General features: G+C 38.7%; 5 protein-coding genes across 7 annotated transcripts; 3 read left to right on the forward strand and 2 right to left on the reverse strand.

The window, feature by feature from the left end:
* Positions 1–6: 6 nt before the first annotated feature.
* On the forward strand, positions 7–1762 carry LOC132200890 (sodium/bile acid cotransporter 7-like). Its single transcript, XM_059626663.1, has 7 exons — positions 7–344; positions 407–626; positions 691–841; positions 893–1142; positions 1196–1321; positions 1381–1531; positions 1599–1762. Exons 1-7 carry the CDS (start codon positions 212–214, stop codon positions 1618–1620), a joined length of 1053 nt encoding a protein of 350 aa, XP_059482646.1. The 5' UTR covers positions 7–211; the 3' UTR covers positions 1621–1762.
* Positions 1763–1977: 215 nt separating this feature from the next.
* LOC132201038 (NADH dehydrogenase [ubiquinone] 1 alpha subcomplex assembly factor 3) lies at positions 1978–3198 on the forward strand. Its single transcript, XM_059626902.1, has 4 exons — positions 1978–2245; positions 2302–2437; positions 2496–2640; positions 2698–3198. The coding sequence occupies exons 1-4, from the start codon at positions 2196–2198 to the stop codon at positions 3090–3092; spliced, it is 726 nt and encodes a 241-aa protein (XP_059482885.1). The 5' UTR covers positions 1978–2195; the 3' UTR covers positions 3093–3198.
* Positions 3176–6606, reverse strand: LOC132201036 (dnaJ homolog subfamily C member 10-like). The gene is made up of 11 exons (XM_059626901.1): positions 6453–6606; positions 6209–6391; positions 5932–6142; positions 5660–5871; positions 5412–5606; positions 4967–5355; positions 4408–4838; positions 4214–4350; positions 4020–4159; positions 3765–3966; positions 3176–3709 (listed from the first exon to the last, which is right to left on the reverse strand). The coding sequence occupies exons 2-11, from the start codon at positions 6368–6370 to the stop codon at positions 3488–3490; spliced, it is 2301 nt and encodes a 766-aa protein (XP_059482884.1). The 5' UTR covers positions 6371–6391; positions 6453–6606; the 3' UTR covers positions 3176–3487.
* Positions 6607–6945: 339 nt separating this feature from the next.
* Positions 6946–9509, reverse strand: LOC132200246 (glyoxylate reductase/hydroxypyruvate reductase-like). Of its 2 annotated transcripts, none has more exons than XM_059625571.1 (8): positions 9379–9509; positions 8416–8508; positions 8208–8341; positions 7954–8143; positions 7736–7902; positions 7506–7670; positions 7323–7448; positions 6946–7251 (listed from the first exon to the last, which is right to left on the reverse strand). In XM_059625571.1, the coding sequence occupies exons 2-8, from the start codon at positions 8493–8495 to the stop codon at positions 7136–7138; spliced, it is 978 nt and encodes a 325-aa protein (XP_059481554.1). In that variant the 5' UTR covers positions 8496–8508; positions 9379–9509; the 3' UTR covers positions 6946–7135. The 2 variants fall into 2 exon arrangements, with proteins under 2 accessions (XP_059481554.1, XP_059481555.1); XM_059625572.1 differs by lacking the exon at positions 9379–9509 and adding an exon at positions 8570–9376.
* Positions 9040–14912, forward strand: LOC132200244 (rab GTPase-activating protein 1-like). Of its 2 annotated transcripts, none has more exons than XM_059625569.1 (10): positions 9040–9491; positions 10589–10670; positions 10854–11021; positions 11330–11523; positions 11580–11765; positions 12175–12829; positions 12973–13709; positions 13757–14188; positions 14244–14411; positions 14464–14912. In XM_059625569.1, the coding sequence occupies exons 1-10, from the start codon at positions 9309–9311 to the stop codon at positions 14629–14631; spliced, it is 2973 nt and encodes a 990-aa protein (XP_059481552.1). In that variant the 5' UTR covers positions 9040–9308; the 3' UTR covers positions 14632–14912. The 2 variants fall into 2 exon arrangements, with proteins under 2 accessions (XP_059481552.1, XP_059481553.1); XM_059625570.1 differs by having other exon boundaries at positions 10625–10670.
* Position 14913: the final 1 nt, after the last annotated feature.

The raw sequence follows: 14913 nt of genomic DNA on the forward strand, positions 1-14913 counted from the left end.
CGCCCCAATTTCGACCGGCTGCAATTTTATAAAAACAAAGCTCGAGCCTCCAGATGGTCTAGGCTGTTGAAAGTTTTTATTTTAAATTTTTGCGTGTCCACTTCTACCCTCACCCCATTGTTTAAAACATTCAATTTTAAAATGTCTTACCTACGCAATTGTTTGAGCCTCAGCCTTTGATTTTGAGCAAAAGAGGGGCATAAGAAAAAAAATGGGAGTCAAACTTAAAAGCAGGTCAAAAAGGGTTGACCTGAAGGAAAAGCTGAAAGAGAATTGGCTGCTTGTGGGAATTTTATTTGCCATTATTTTTGCACAAATCGATCCTTCAATTGGTTCTAGAGGAGGTCAGTCTTATACATTAAAATTCTGTAAAAGTTGATTTGCTTCAGAAAATTTCTTCCCCCAGGATTACTTCGCCCCGAGATCACTGTCAAGTATTTTTGCGTAGCAGGCATTTTTTTCATCAGCGGCCTTTCGTTAAAAAGTGAGCAGCTTTACTTAGCAATTCGTCAGGTTCGGCTGCACGTCTTCATCCAGTGCTTCACTCTGTTTTTATTTCCACTGCTGGTGCAAGTTTTTGTATTTTTCCTGAGGCCTCTTGGGCTCAATGAATGGATAGTCAAAGGGTATATTTATTTGAAGTAATCAGAAAAGTATTAGTATTAATATTGCCTTTTTGAAAATTAACAGACTGGTCACTGTAAGCTGCATGCCGCCACCCGTGTCTTCTGCAGTCATTCTGACCCGAGCCGTTGGAGGAAACGAAGCTGCGGCAATTTTTAACTCAGCCTTTGGTAGTTTTCTCGGAATCATCGTTACTCCTCTCACTCTATTATATTTTGTAAGCCTGAATTTATTTAACAATTATTGATTTTCTAAAATGATCCTTCAGCTGGGGGTCTCAACTCTGGTGCCTCTGGTCTCGACTGTGATTCAGCTCGGCATGACTGTTCTGCTCCCATTACTGTTTGGCCAAATTTCCAGGAGGGCGGCTGGAAACTGGGCCCAGAAAAACTCGCCTTTGCTTGGCTTTCTCAGTCAGCTGGCTCTGCTGCTGGTTATTTATGCAACCTTCTGTGACACTTTCATCAACGACGCTGGACACATGGACGCGAGTGATATTTTGTTTGCCATTCTATTTGGTATTTTTCATTAAGTAAAATAACATATTTTCTCTAAAAATTTATCTCTGCAGTTGTGCTTCTACAAGTTGGTCTCATGTCTCTGGTTTTCTCGATAACCAGCAGACTTCACCGATGGTTCTCTCCGTCGGACGTTGTTGCAATTTTATTCTGCTCCACACACAAATCTCTAACTTTAGGTTTTCAAAAACACAATTTCATTTTAATTACTTTTACTTGACTATTTATTTTTATTTAGGCATTCCAATGTTGCGCATTTTATTTGGAGGCTACGCGCACTTATCTCAAATATCTCTGCCGTTGCTGGTTTATCATCCCACACAGATCTTGCTTGGCTCTATTGTGGCTGCCCCTCTTCGAGAGTGGCTCCGTGATAGCCACCACAAGAGGTACGTACAGCTTAAAATTTAAGACCAAAATTATAATCAACTAAAAATCTATTTCCTTTCTTTGCAGTCATTACTCACTAGGAATATGAATGGTTTATTAAAAATGCATTTTCAAAGGATATAACTCTTGAAAATAAACCCATCACTAAAGTCTGGAGCTAATTTATCTCTGAAGATATCTTGACTTTTGATCAATTGTATCATAACAATAAAGGCAAATAAACTACACGAGTAAAAAATTATTTAATTCACATAATTATCATTTAGATGATTCCAAATCAATGTATGTATTTGGAGTCTTTTAGTTTATTTTTTTTATATAATTGAAAGAAAAATTTTGCTGAGCGCCTGATTTATTTTTTCAAGCAACCTGCGAAACATCGCTATTGTGCGGGTGGCATAAGTACAGCTCCAGCCGCTATGCGACGTGAAGTGAATGTTATGATGCCACTCCCCCTTGAAAGCGATTTTGCGGCCAACAAGACTTTCGATCTTATGTAATAAACAACAATTTACGACGAGCTGGCCGGAGCTGAGCGGATAATCAGAAATTCTTGTTTCGATCAAGAAATTTGAAATCTTCCTCAAAGTAAAACGGCTTGGAGAAATCCATCTGTTACATACTTTCTTTTTAAAAGCCAGTGATTAAAAAATATTTTGAAAAATGAATATTTGTTCGAGAAGACTTTTCCACAGCATTTCACGCTGCTTAAGGTTTGTTCTTTAAAAATATTCCAGAGTTTTTATTTTACTATATTATGAATTTCTAGAATGCAAAGAAGACAGCAAATTACCAAGGCAGATGAACAACAAAAGCGAACGAATTATGATGGACCTGGAAGAACCACTGTTTCATTTTCAAATGAAGATAGTGACGTAGGATTGCTTGTGGATTCCTACAGCCAAGTCTGCGAAACAAAATTATCTTTCCCCACAATAGACACAAATTTTTTATTTGTTTTAGATTGGCTTTCGACTGAGCAATGGTGTGTTTGTTGTCGGTCCAGTTGCCCTTTTCCCAAGATCTGTTTTGTCGTGGAATGTGGCCGGTATGGACGATATCACCCCTAAGTCACTACAACTGTTCTTCTCCTTAGATCCTAAAATTGGTAAATCATATATTCTACTTTGAAACTGTTCAAAATTGATCAAAAAATGTTTTACAGACATTTTAGTTCTCGGCATGGGAGACGAAAAAATTCTTGACCATAGATTAATGAAGGAAATCAAGAGATTAGGACTAAACGTGGAAGCTCTGCCCACAGATCGAGCTTGTGCCACCTTCAATTTCCTCAACTCGGAGTTTCGTTATGTGGCAGCTGCCCTTATTCCTCCTGAAAATGTGCGCGCATCTTATGAAGACATGTACGAACTTCAAGGCAATGCAGATAAAATCAACGTTGAAACACTTGGTATGAAACAAGAAGCACAAGATAACCTGGGTGGTAGAGATTTACAGATGCAGAAGTTATATGATAAAGTAAATGATGGTCTTTTCCCAAAAAGATTTAAGGGTGAGAGCAAGGAAGAAGATACTTCCAATGGTGATAAGAAAAAGTAACATAAAGAATATTATCCAAAGTCTGAAATTGGATGTGTGTTGAAAATATATAAGTAAATTAAAAAAATCAATATAATTATAATTATTACAAGCATTTAGATTTCAATTTTTTATTTAATAGACTTCAGTTTATTCACAAATGAGAAAATTAAGCTGTGCAACAGCAGGGTGTAGATTAGGAACACAAAATACATTTTTGGCAAGTTACTAGGTATGAAGAGTTAAGGATTATTCTAATATAAAAATTGTAATTTCTAAATTAAATATTTTAGTCTTTACGCCAAATTAAAATTGGCACATAAATACTGCTGCATTTGAATGAGAGGGTCAGATCAATTTGATAATGTGCCGGTCGTTAGAAGATATTAAAGATTCGAAGTCTTGCGAGATTAGCATCACAGCTCGTCATGCTGATTTTGTGTTCCTGAAGTCCACATCGATTTGACAACCTGCACCAAATCATCAGCAGATCTACTTGAAAGTTCAATTCCGTCTCCCCGTTCGTCTGGCAGAAACAGCCTAACTGTTGGATAGGCTCTGACGCCAAGATGCTGACAAAAAGGTTGGTGATCTTGGCAATCCACTTTGCCACTAGAAACTCCCGTTGTCTCCAATTTCTATTCAAAATTTAAGCAAATTAAACAAAGTTATTTGTCAAAATTATTCAATTACCCTGGCAGCGAGGTCAAACTCCGGAGCAAAAACAGTGCAGTGTCCACACCATGGAGCGTAGAAATCAATCACCCAAGGTTTTGAGCTGCCTCGGACAATTTTATTGAAAGACCTTTCATCAAGGTCCTCAACTATGCTTGGAACAAAGTCCATCACCCATTGTCTAAGGGTGTGGGCGTCTCTGTGATAGCCGCTATACAAGCTAAAGTAATTTTATGATTTAAGGAATTAAAAATGTAAATTTTCTTAGCATACGCCACTTGTGAAAGTCCCCTAGATCCAAGGGGATACAGTCTGATGGAAGGATAAGAGCGGATACCATGCTGGGAGCACAGATCTGAATGCTTTTCGCAGTTTACAGAAGCAATTTTAATCATAGTCAAATCAGAAAGCATCTAGAAAATAATTTTCAATACAATGTAAATTAATAAAATATTATTCTTCCCTACTTTTGCTAATTTTCGCCACTGTGGTGCCAGTTGCTGACAGGGACCACACCATGGAGCAAAATAATCAACCAGCCACATCTCTCCCTCATTTTTCTTGCCGAGAGTCTCGTAAAAAGTTTCCGAGTCCAGTTCTTGGACTGAAAAATAAATTAGTAGTAAAAATTTATAGAGTTTAAATAAAATTTCAATCTCACCAACAGGAGACATCAAATCCTGCAGAAACTCAACAATGCTGTTGGCTTTGTGCTCTCCCGAGAAGTGATCAACCCTGGAGCCATTGTACAGCCTCGTAGTTGGATACGAGTTGACCCCCATCTGTCTGCAGAGACCGGCGTGGACTGTGCAGTCGACGGTGCCTACAGGAACGGTGGGACCCAGAATTTGACTTGCCTGTCGAAGTTCAGGCAGTAGGCGCATACAGGGCGGACACCATGGTGCAAAAAAGTCAACTAGCATAGGTGTCGAACTGAGGGGAGCTGATGCCCCAAACTCATCAGGGGTGAGGGTGGTCACATATTGAGCTTTGGAACTTTGACGAGCAAATTGAGCAACGTCAGAGGCAGAGGAGCGACCGTGGTAGAGCTCGTAAGACCCTCCTTGCTTGAAAATGCCATAAACTGGATACCTGAATATTTGGAGCTTTTTTAATTAATCTATTTTTTATTATTATTTGTGTAAAATTAGTAGATAATGAAATGTTTCGATCTTAATTAAAATAGTATAATTTTGTAACAAAGCCAAAATAAAATTTACCTGTGGATGTGCAAATTAGAGCACAAGTGGTGACTCTGCCCACAGTTAACTCTTCCGATTCTCATGCCTGGAAGCTTTGCAGGAAATTTTCTCAGATCAAGCCTGGCACTCTCCATTTCACCAATGTGGAAATAAAGCAACCACGGCTCGGAGGCTCCCTCTTCTAGCCTCCCCCGAAGCTCTTCAAAGTCCTGCAGACTGATGAGTGCAGGCTCAGGCAATTGCGACAGGACTTGGTTTAAAATTTCCTGCGCTTCAAGCCCAGGCAGAAAGACAGGATTTAAGTCGGACTTTGTCGGCCACACAGCTGTCCCAGATGAGGCGCCCATTTTTTCACAGAAGTTCTCAAACTTTTCGCAGTCAACATGGGAAACCATCATCAGGCCATCCTTGATAACAAAATTATTATTAATTAAGAAAGCCTTGAAAAATATCATCAACTTACAAGCATAGCGGCAACTTTTATTCGAGTTTCTTCACTAGGTCCGTCACCTGAGAAATCACTAAAGAATAAGAGCCGTGGCTCATTTTCATAGGATGGCCATGTGCTGGGAGACACTTCTCTGACCTCAACGTCCAAACGACTCAGGACGTACTCGACTAGACCATCCTCGGAGCGATCGCCTCGGAATTTTTCTCCCTAGGAAAATGAAATTGTAAATTTTGTAATTAATCTGAGTTAAGAAATCTTACATTAGGGTAATACACTAGGCTGGGATAGGACTGGATGAACTGGTTGCGGCACAAAACCCAGTCATCCTCACAATTGACAGCTCCGACTCGAATCACTCCTTGCATTCTTTGGGCAAATTTCCTCCACGTCGGTGCAAGCTGATGACAATGACTGCACATTGCAGAGTAAAAATTGATAAACCAAATGTCCTCTCCATTCTCAACACTTTGCTCTTAAAAGGAAAACATTAAATTCCAAGCTATATTCTTAAGGTTTTGATGATCAAATTTACCAAATTCTGCTCTAGTAAGAGTAACGATTTCAGGATCATCGTCATAGATTCCAAAATTGTCTCTGTAGTAACTCCAGGATTGGTAGCTCTGATGATTTTTATTCTGGTTGTCCTCCCCATAGAGATCATAGTGCTTCCTCAGATCAGGGTCCTTGAGGGTTTCGTAAGCCCTGGCAATTTTCACAAACTTGTCGTGGGCATCCTTGTCATCCTACAGGTGGTGAAAGGCGATTTTTTTACTTGAGGAACAATGAAATGAAATTTTAAATAAATCAACCTTATTTTTGTCCGGATGCATGCTGACGGCGAGCTTTTTGAAAGCCTTGCGGATTTCTCGGTTGTCCGCATCTTTGTTGACACCCAAGAGTTCGTAGTAATCCTCGTTGCAGAAGGTCGTGGGCGTCGCGAGCAAAATCAAGAATAGCAAGTACTTCGTCATTGAAATTGCGTCCAAAGTTGACTGGAAACGTTTTGAGAGAAAAAATGTGAGATTTCAATCAGGAAAAGGTGGAAATGCTTGCCTTTAAAAAAACTCAAATTCCCATCAAAAATTTGTCAGGAAAACCCGGTTCCTAAAAATGTAAACACCACTCTCCAGCCTCCACAGCTGCTCCTGATTGTCTCGTTTTTAAAGTGCAGTCGTGCTCTTTCCCAAGTGGTTCATTTTTGTTGATCTTCCCCCACTCTTAAAAATCACGCGAGAGCGCGGCAAAGACAATTACGCACGGCCAGAGCACGGCACACGGCACTCAAATTACATTGAATCACAATTCACATCAAACTAGCAAACAAATAAAGGAAATTAAGTACGCACAACGCATAATAGTAAACTTTTTGCTTTAAAATTAAATACCTTACAAAAATGAAAAGCCATAATTTTTTAAATCCGATGTTTACATAAATTCACAAAAATTGGATTGAATTTAATTTAATATGTAATTTAGTAAAATTTGTACCTTTTGAAGTTTTTAGGGTTTAGATTGAAGTGATTGAACCCATTTATTTTGTTTTAATTTCTGAAATTTATTCAGATGTATGATATATTCATGGCAAATTTTGCTGCACATAAATATTTATATATAGTGATGTAAAGGTAATACAATTAACCGCAATTAACAACAGTTTCAATACCATTGAATGCACTCAGAATTTAATTTGAAAATTATTATGAATTTTTATAAGAAGCAAGCAATTCAAGCTTTAATTAAAGAGGGGCAGGCATTTCTGAACCATCGAGGGCGGCAAGAATGTTGTCTACAGCCAGCATGGCCATTGCAGCGCGTGTTTTCTCAGTGGCACTTCCGAGGTGCGGAGCAAGAACTAAATTTTAATTAAAATTAAACTTCTAATATATGAAGATATATAATATAAAAAAAAATCAATTTACTAACCACAATTCTTCAACTTGGTCAGAGGATGATCCGAGGGCAGTGGCTCAGGGGTCATCACGTCCAAAGCTGCTCCCCAAATTTTTCCAGTTTGGAGTGCAGAAATCAGAGCCTCTTGATCAATGACATCTAAAAATATTTAAAATACATTAATAAAATAATCGTTTATTCAGAAATTAATCTCACCTCCTCTGGCTATGTTGACAAGAATGGCACTCGGTTTCATTTCAGCAAAGGCCTTTGCGTTGAACAAGTGCCTGGTTTCTTCCGTCAAAGGACAGGCAACAACAATGAAATCACTCTGCTTGAGCAATTCATCGAAGATGACAAAAATTCCACCAAGCTTATCACCTTTAATATATATTAAATATCATATTTTTTTTAATAAATTTAAATTCATTCAATTTTGTACACACCTTCCGGCTTCCTCTTATGGCCACTGTAGATGAGCTTTTCAATGCCAAAAGGAAGGAGTCGTTTGGCAATTGCCTGGCCAATATTTCCAAGTCCGACAATTCCAACAGTGGAACCTTGCAAATCTTTGCCCAAAAGCCATTGCGGACGCACTGCCTCCCATTTACCCCTGTGAAATTATTAAGAAAAAAAATAAAATGAGCTGAAATTATAATTTTACTCTAAAATGCAATTTCGGCCCTCGGGAACTCTCCTGGCGACTTCGAGGAGCAAACAGACGGCGATTTCTGCCACAGCAGCATCAAGGACACCAGGCGTGTTTCCCACTTTGATGCCCCTTTTCTTGGCCTCTACCACTTCAATGTTGTCGTAACCGACAGCCACTGTGGCAACAACCTTCAGCTTTGGTCCTTAAGAAATTATTGAGAATTTTTTTTTAAATTACAAAAAAAATTGTTTGCTTTTAAAAATTACCAGCCAGATCCAAAACTTCTTTATCCATTCTGTGCTTGGACAGCCATAGAATTCCATCAAAATCGGTTGAGATTTTGCTCAGAATTTGCTCTCGTGAGGGATACGGCACTTCAGGACAGATAACCAACTCACATCTGTGATTGAGAAACATATTTTTTTTTTTTTAATTATTTTATATTGCTAAAAAAAGTTGTACTTATTTATTTACCTTTCTTCAAGTTTTCTTATAGCAACGGAAGGAATCTCTGGGTGAGTGACAAGAATCTTAAACTGCTTCATGCCTGCCATTTTTCGGTGCTCACTGCAAAAAAAATAGATTATATAAGAAGCACTATATAATACCAGACGAAATGTCTGCCTACTTCAGATAGGGAGGAGAAAACTGTAAGAGAGATAAAAATTAAATCAAATACGAATGAGTAAAATATTATGCCTCTTATTTTCCTCTTGAACGTTAAACTCTTATAGTGTAAGTCTCTAGCAATAAGAGAGGTCACTGAATTTCAGTATTAATTAAATATGACTAATATGATTGCTGCGGACTTCAATCTGTTTTCAATTAACAATTCATTGGTAGTGTAATGAAGTAAAATATATTTTTAAAATAAAATATAAGCTCTTCTTTTAAAGAAATTAAATTAAAGAAGAAAAATTTAAACTCAATGCTAGAGCATTTTACGAAATAAAGAGTCGAAGGATATTAAAATGATTAAAATATTTATATTTATAATTCGCGTAGCAAAATTTCTCTCCCGCCTCCTCCCGCCACTTCTTGGCGAACCAGAATGAGAAGACGTTTTCCGACAATGCCGCTAGACAGCGCTGTCGGCATTCGCAATTCCTTTGACGGCTGAAAACTGAAAACACAAAATCGAGTCGCGAAAGCAAACAGAAAATATTTGACAGCTTTCGCTTCGTAAACTTCCATAATCTCGTGACTGACAAAAGCAGTCGAGCCCGAGGGCGGCCGATTCAGAAGAATTCCGTTCTGCGAATCGGGCGACGAGTTGGACACGCGAGATGGTGAACGCGGGGCGGTGTCCGCAGTCGTCCAGCTTGACGTCGTCGAAACAACCGTGATCGCGGTGACGAAGTGGCAAAATGGACCAAGACAGGTCAAGTGTAAAGTCGAATGACTCAGGGGGCGGATTCGAGTTTGTGCAGAACTCACGTGAGGACCAGCCGGAGCTGAAGATTGCCAACAACGGTGACCTGGAAGAGCTCAAGCTGAGTCTGAGCGAGGTGCTCAAAGAGGAGAAGACCATGGAGGAGCAGGGGAAGCGGGTGAGAACAAAAAATTAGATTGCCTCTTTTTTGTCTTAACTTGCACGCATTTGACATTTGATTTTTTTTTGCAACGAATGATACTGTAAAGAGTATGTACACACCCTAATTGTTTGATATTTGTTGCTTAGTTTTCAAATTAAATAATTCAGAAATATAAATTTATGCACATATATATTTGAAATAAATAAATAATTATAACTTTTTCAATACATACTGAGGAAAAATAAATTTCCCCCTTAGTTCCTAAGCCACATATTATTATAAATACTCATGTTAGTTATGTTGCTTTTATTGCACTTGAAGGACCTCCTTGCCAGCTCGGTGAATGAGATGGGATTGTCAAAAATTTATTTGTATTTTTGATTTAACTTTTTATTTCTTGGGCTTCTCGTCGTTTAGTACATTGAAAGCTAACACTCGAGGTGGATAATGTGTACGTAGTAAAAATCAGTGGTTGTGGGGACACATTTTTAAATTGTTCAAGGATCACAATGACTTTTGTCATTTTAAAATTAAAAAAATAATAATAATAATGTAAAATAAATAAATTATTGCTTTTTCTGCTTTTTTTATTGAAAAATGTTCTGCAAATATTATAAAAAATATTATTCTTAGTTTCCAACATTTAAATATTCCACTAAAAGTTAATATATTTTACTCACTTGTAGTTCTTATTTGTTTTATGTAAATTTAAAAAAAAACTTTTTACATTTAATTTTAAATTTTTAATGAAATTCTAGAAATAAAAAAAAGTAATTTCAGAAATTGTAATTTTACTTTTGAATTTTTTACTACATTATATTACCATTCACCCTTGCACAACCACTTGCACTTTATTTTACTATGTACCATAATTTAATTAATGCACCAGTTATTAAATTTGTTAGTTTTTTGTAAAACTTTTATTTAATAAGAGAAAATAATGAGGACGCAGTTTTAAGGTATTTTCAAATTTTAGCATTGATTCTAAAATAATTTGCAACTTTGTTTTTTGGTTATTTTTGTCTTGTAGTTAGATTTGACAGCTTATCACTATGTTTGGTGCTTGTGGTCTAACCCAGTGTGTCCTTTGCCATTTGCTCAATTTTCACCAGGTGGGCGCTAGTAAATTCTACATTGCCTCTCCACAGGAGGACAAGGAAGCTGACACTTTTTTCGAGGCGCAAGCTTTTGTCGGTGAGTTATTCTGCTTATCTCTGATTGTGAGTGAGAACAAATATAAAGAGACGAGCTCACACGAATGTGACATTTTTTGTAGGTCTGAAATCCTCATTTTAAAGTTTTAACGTTATAAAAGTAAATAATTGTCTCGCTACCCCACATTTCCTATCATTTCAAATATTTATTTCTGCTATCTAGGCCACGACGATGGAGCCGAGTTCAACCAAATTTCGTATCTCGGCGCAGCCAACATCAACGCTCCTAAAAGTGAGGCCGAAATCCACCGAAACATGGCCATCCTCAATAGGGAGCAGGACCAGGATCAGTGCATCCGGGTCAGCATCAGGGTACCAAGTTGCTCTGCGGGTAATTTATCTTACAGTAATACAAAAAATGCATAATTTTTTTTTAATAATAATAATAATAAGTGATTGCAGTTTGGATGTTTCATTTATTTTTTAATCTCGTCAATAACTTTAATTCTTTTAAGGTGTCCTGCCAAAAAATATTTCTTTTTAAAAAACTACTTTAGAGCACTAACTTATTAATATTTCACTCAATTCTTTAAAAATTAAGATTTCTCAATTTCTTGTCCAAGTCTTGAGGGAAAAATATAATCTGCAATAAGTTATCTACATAAATTCTTAAAAACATTTTCTTCCTTTTTTCTGCAGGAAGTGTGGTACTTATTGATGCAGCCACCATGCAGATTATCACGTCGTATGAAGTACAGCGTATTTTGTTTTACGCGCACGGCATTGCCGAGACGGAGGAAGCTGCCTGTTTTGCGTTTACTTGGTCGCACGGACACTCTCAGGAGTCTGCCATTTTTCAGTGCCATGTTTTCAGATGTGACATCCCTGAAGCTGTAAGCCAGAATTTAAAATTCTGAACTTTAAAATTTCATTTAAATTTATTACAAAGGTCCGCCAAGTCTCAACCTGCTTTGCCAAAGCATTTATGCGCTCGCTTCCGAGACCTCCACCGCCCTTGGTGTGCGACGAAAGCCAGGTTGATTTAAAGCCGTCGTCTCTGCAGTCACCCGTATCCACAATGTCTGAACTTTTCACTTTTGAGCTAACCATGGAGATCAAAGAGGAAGACTCGAAGGTTAGTTGAAGAAAAGGCAGTGTAACTCTCTATAGTATATTTTGTTGCAATTATAATTAATTTATTATTTAATAATTTGTTTCTTGAGATTTGACCTACATAAAAATCACTTTTATTCACACATATTATTGTGGTTAATTAAAAGAAAGACAAAAACCCAGCTTGTTAAGTTTAATTACTTTATTTATGACAGATAAAGAAAAATAACCCTATTTCCTCTGATACGGTCTCTGAGGAAGTAAAATAATTTTTACTCTCAGGCAACCAAAAATTTTTTTTTTTTTCAACCAGTTATAAAACACAATTTGAATTTTAAAATTTATTTTTATTCATCAAATGACCTTTATTTTTATATGCTAGAGTTCCAAATTTTTAAGTACAATTTAATCCAATATTTTTCCACTTTTAGGGAGGCTATTATGTTGTGCCTAAAGACCGGTCGCAGTTCAAGTTGCGCGCTAACACCGAGAAGCAACTGTGCTTCACTGTCCACCAAGTATCTTCGGTCCATCAGCGAATTCTACACATAGAGCGTTGCTTTGGTGTCCTCGTCTGTCCTGGACGAAATGTGAGACACGCAGACATGCGCCTTTTGGAAATGGTCTCAATGGGGAGTGACTCGCCATCAAACAAATATGTCATAACAGGGCAATGGGACTCAAATGATACAGCCCTGGAGAAATTGAATGTTGTCGAAGACCCGTCCGCCCCTGTCAAGAGCTATGTGACTGTGGCCATTGACCTCGTTATTAGGGGCATTCAAGAGCCAGTGAGGCTGCTGTTGGAAACCAAAGTCAAGGTTTTCCCAAAGAATGAGCGTTTTTGGAATCTCACCAAAAGACAGCTGGTGCAGCAGTTCTACTTGAATCTGAAGGAGCTGCCTGCCTCGGACACTAATGAACCTCAGTTCGAAGTGATCTCTGTGGACACGTCGGGAGAAATTGATAGGACCAACAAGAGTCTCGGCATTAGTTTGTCAGGACTGATGAGCCTTCAGCTTGTAGACCCACTTTTGTCGCCCAGAGAAGAGAAAGATGAGGATTTCATTGAAGATGAATTGTCAGGTAACAATAAAATTAATAACGTAAAAATCTTAAAGAAGCGTTAATTCTTGAAACTAAAGCGTTCATGTAAAAAAATTTTACTAAAATGAAGTAAATTACACTAAATATATCATTCTTTTAAGACCCTTTGATAATATTTCTAGACAATGACGAGCCTATGCTGAGTGGAACAGGTGATGTTTCAAAAGACTGTAGTGAAGCACTGCTAGAGCAGTGGTCTGACGCTTTGTCCAAGTGGACACAGACTGGAAGCAAGCCTAAGCAATTGAATCATCTGGTGTGCCAAGGCATTCCTCACGCTCTCCGAGCCGAGGTTTGGCAACGGCTAGCTGGGTACAGCGACGAAGTGATGGAGAAGTACAGGCTTCTGATTGCCAAGGAGAGTAGCTGCGAGTCGGTCATTCAGCGGGACATAAATCGCACGTTTCCAGCGCATGACTTTTTCAAGAAGGCCGGCGGTCTTGGCCAGGACTCGCTTTTCCGACTCTCAAAGGCCTATGCTGTATATGACGAGGAGGTTGGCTATTGCCAAGGACTGAGTTTTCTTGCCGCCGCCCTGCTGCTGCACATGCCAGAGGAACAAGCCTTCTGTGTGCTGGTGCAAATTATGTACCGCTACAAATTGCGAGATCTTTTCAAGGACGGATTCGAGAATCTCAACATGCGGCTCTACCAGCTGAGCCGACTTATGGAGGACCAGGTGCAAGACTTGTGGCAGCACTTCCAGGACAAGGGAGTCGAGGAGCACATGTACGGCTCGCAGTGGTTTCTCACCCTCTTCACTGCTAAATTCCCCCTGCACATGGTTTTCCACATTCTGGACGTTTTCCTTCTGCAGGGAATTGATACTCTATTTCTTGTTGCCCTCGCTTTGTTAATGGTAATTTATGTTAAAACCATAAAATAATAAACTAAAAAATTTTTCAGTCCAGCAAAAAGGAATTGCTGCAACTCGACTTTGAGGGGATTTTGAAGTATTTCAGAGTGAATCTGCCTAAAAAGTATAGAACGCCTAAAGCTTCGTCCCAACTGATGAAAAAGGCCTGCAGCCTCAATGTGAAGAAGCTGCATAAATACGAAAAAGAATTCCTCACCTTTAAGAATGCTCAAGACAAGGCTGACCAGTATGGAAATGAATTGGAGCGGCTGAAGAGCGAGCTGCAGATGTCTGAAGAGGACAGACTTCGGCTAGAGTCTGAAGTTACTCAAGTGAAGGACATGATCAAAAGGGAGGTTCAACGGGCAAATGAAGAAAGGGAGAGGAACGAAGCCATCATAGCGGAGTACAAGCAGATTTGCTCGCAGCTGAGTCAACGGCTTGAGGAGCAAGTCGAAGCTGGGAAAGACAAAGAATCTCAAGTACATAGATTAGAAAAACCTCACTTCAAGATTTAAATAATTTCGTTTTTCACAGGGCCAACTCTGCCCCAAGTGCAAGGGAGATTCTGTTGGCACCTGGGTGGACCCCCTGAGTGTAGATGCTGATCCTCGTCTTGTGGTTGCTCTTCAACGAGTGAGAGAGCTGGAGCTTGAATTGGCCCAGACCAAATTAGAACATGTGGAGGCAGCGTGTCGAAATCAGGTAGATCTTATTTATCAACTTTTAAATTTTTCTCAGGTTAAATCTTTCTCAGGATCTGACACATCAGTTAAATGCAGCCAGCTCCGAGCTACAGGCTAGTAAGGGATCTTGGCTGCACAAGACGTTGTCGTCCATCAAAGAGGCGGCAAAGAAAGATGGGAGCACCCTGCTTCCTGCAAGGAGAGAGTCCAAAGATGGGATGGCACGAGATGCTGCTTAGAGGGTAGAAGTTTTCAAGGTCCAATGCAGAAATCCTTGCTGTTTAGTCATATTGCTTTGTGTATCTGTTAATATTCACTTCTCTCAGTCTGTATATTGTTTCTTTGAGATAGTTAATTAACCAGGGACCGAATGTCCCTGCAATGTTTCCCTCCATGTTTACTTGCTAGTCAATGACTGAGGGCTATTCAATCACAAATAATATATTCCATTATACATTTTAGTAGTAGTGCCATGATCATTAACTAATAAAAGCAAATAGATTTACTTTTTCTATTAAAAT

The sequence above is a fragment of the Neocloeon triangulifer genome, unplaced genomic scaffold, assembly GCF_031216515.1.
Source record: "Neocloeon triangulifer isolate White Clay Creek 2 clone unplaced genomic scaffold, ASM3121651v1 ptg000014l, whole genome shotgun sequence".
NCBI lineage: Eukaryota > Metazoa > Arthropoda > Insecta > Ephemeroptera > Baetidae > Neocloeon > Neocloeon triangulifer.

Coding starts and splice junctions, on each gene's coding strand:
- LOC132201036 (XM_059626901.1), bottom strand. CDS start 6,370: ATGACGAAGTACTTGCTATTCTTGATTTTGCTCGCGACGCCCACGACC. Junction 5,872..5,931: donor TCTTACTAGAGCAGAATTTG/GTAAATTTGATC, acceptor TTTCCTTTTAAG/AGCAAAGTGTTGAGAATGGA. Junction 3,710..3,764: donor AGTTTGACCTCGCTGCCAGG/GTAATTGAATAA, acceptor AATTTTGAATAG/AAATTGGAGACAACGGGAGT.
- LOC132200246 (XM_059625571.1), bottom strand. CDS start 8,495: ATGGCAGGCATGAAGCAGTTTAAGATTCTTGTCACTCACCCAGAGATT. Junction 8,342..8,415: donor ATAAGAAAACTTGAAGAAAG/GTAAATAAATAA, acceptor TCTCAATCACAG/ATGTGAGTTGGTTATCTGTC. Junction 7,449..7,505: donor TGTCAACATAGCCAGAGGAG/GTGAGATTAATT, acceptor AAATATTTTTAG/ATGTCATTGATCAAGAGGCT.
- LOC132200890 (XM_059626663.1), top strand. CDS start 212: ATGGGAGTCAAACTTAAAAGCAGGTCAAAAAGGGTTGACCTGAAGGAA. Junction 1,143..1,195: donor TTTGTTTGCCATTCTATTTG/GTATTTTTCATT, acceptor TTATCTCTGCAG/TTGTGCTTCTACAAGTTGGT. Junction 1,322..1,380: donor ACACAAATCTCTAACTTTAG/GTTTTCAAAAAC, acceptor ATTTTTATTTAG/GCATTCCAATGTTGCGCATT.
- LOC132201038 (XM_059626902.1), top strand. CDS start 2,196: ATGAATATTTGTTCGAGAAGACTTTTCCACAGCATTTCACGCTGCTTA. Junction 2,246..2,301: donor AGCATTTCACGCTGCTTAAG/GTTTGTTCTTTA, acceptor ATGAATTTCTAG/AATGCAAAGAAGACAGCAAA. Junction 2,641..2,697: donor CTCCTTAGATCCTAAAATTG/GTAAATCATATA, acceptor AATGTTTTACAG/ACATTTTAGTTCTCGGCATG.
- LOC132200244 (XM_059625569.1), top strand. CDS start 9,309: ATGGACCAAGACAGGTCAAGTGTAAAGTCGAATGACTCAGGGGGCGGA. Junction 9,492..10,588: donor TGGAGGAGCAGGGGAAGCGG/GTGAGAACAAAA, acceptor AATTTTCACCAG/GTGGGCGCTAGTAAATTCTA. Junction 11,766..12,174: donor TCAAAGAGGAAGACTCGAAG/GTTAGTTGAAGA, acceptor TTCCACTTTTAG/GGAGGCTATTATGTTGTGCC.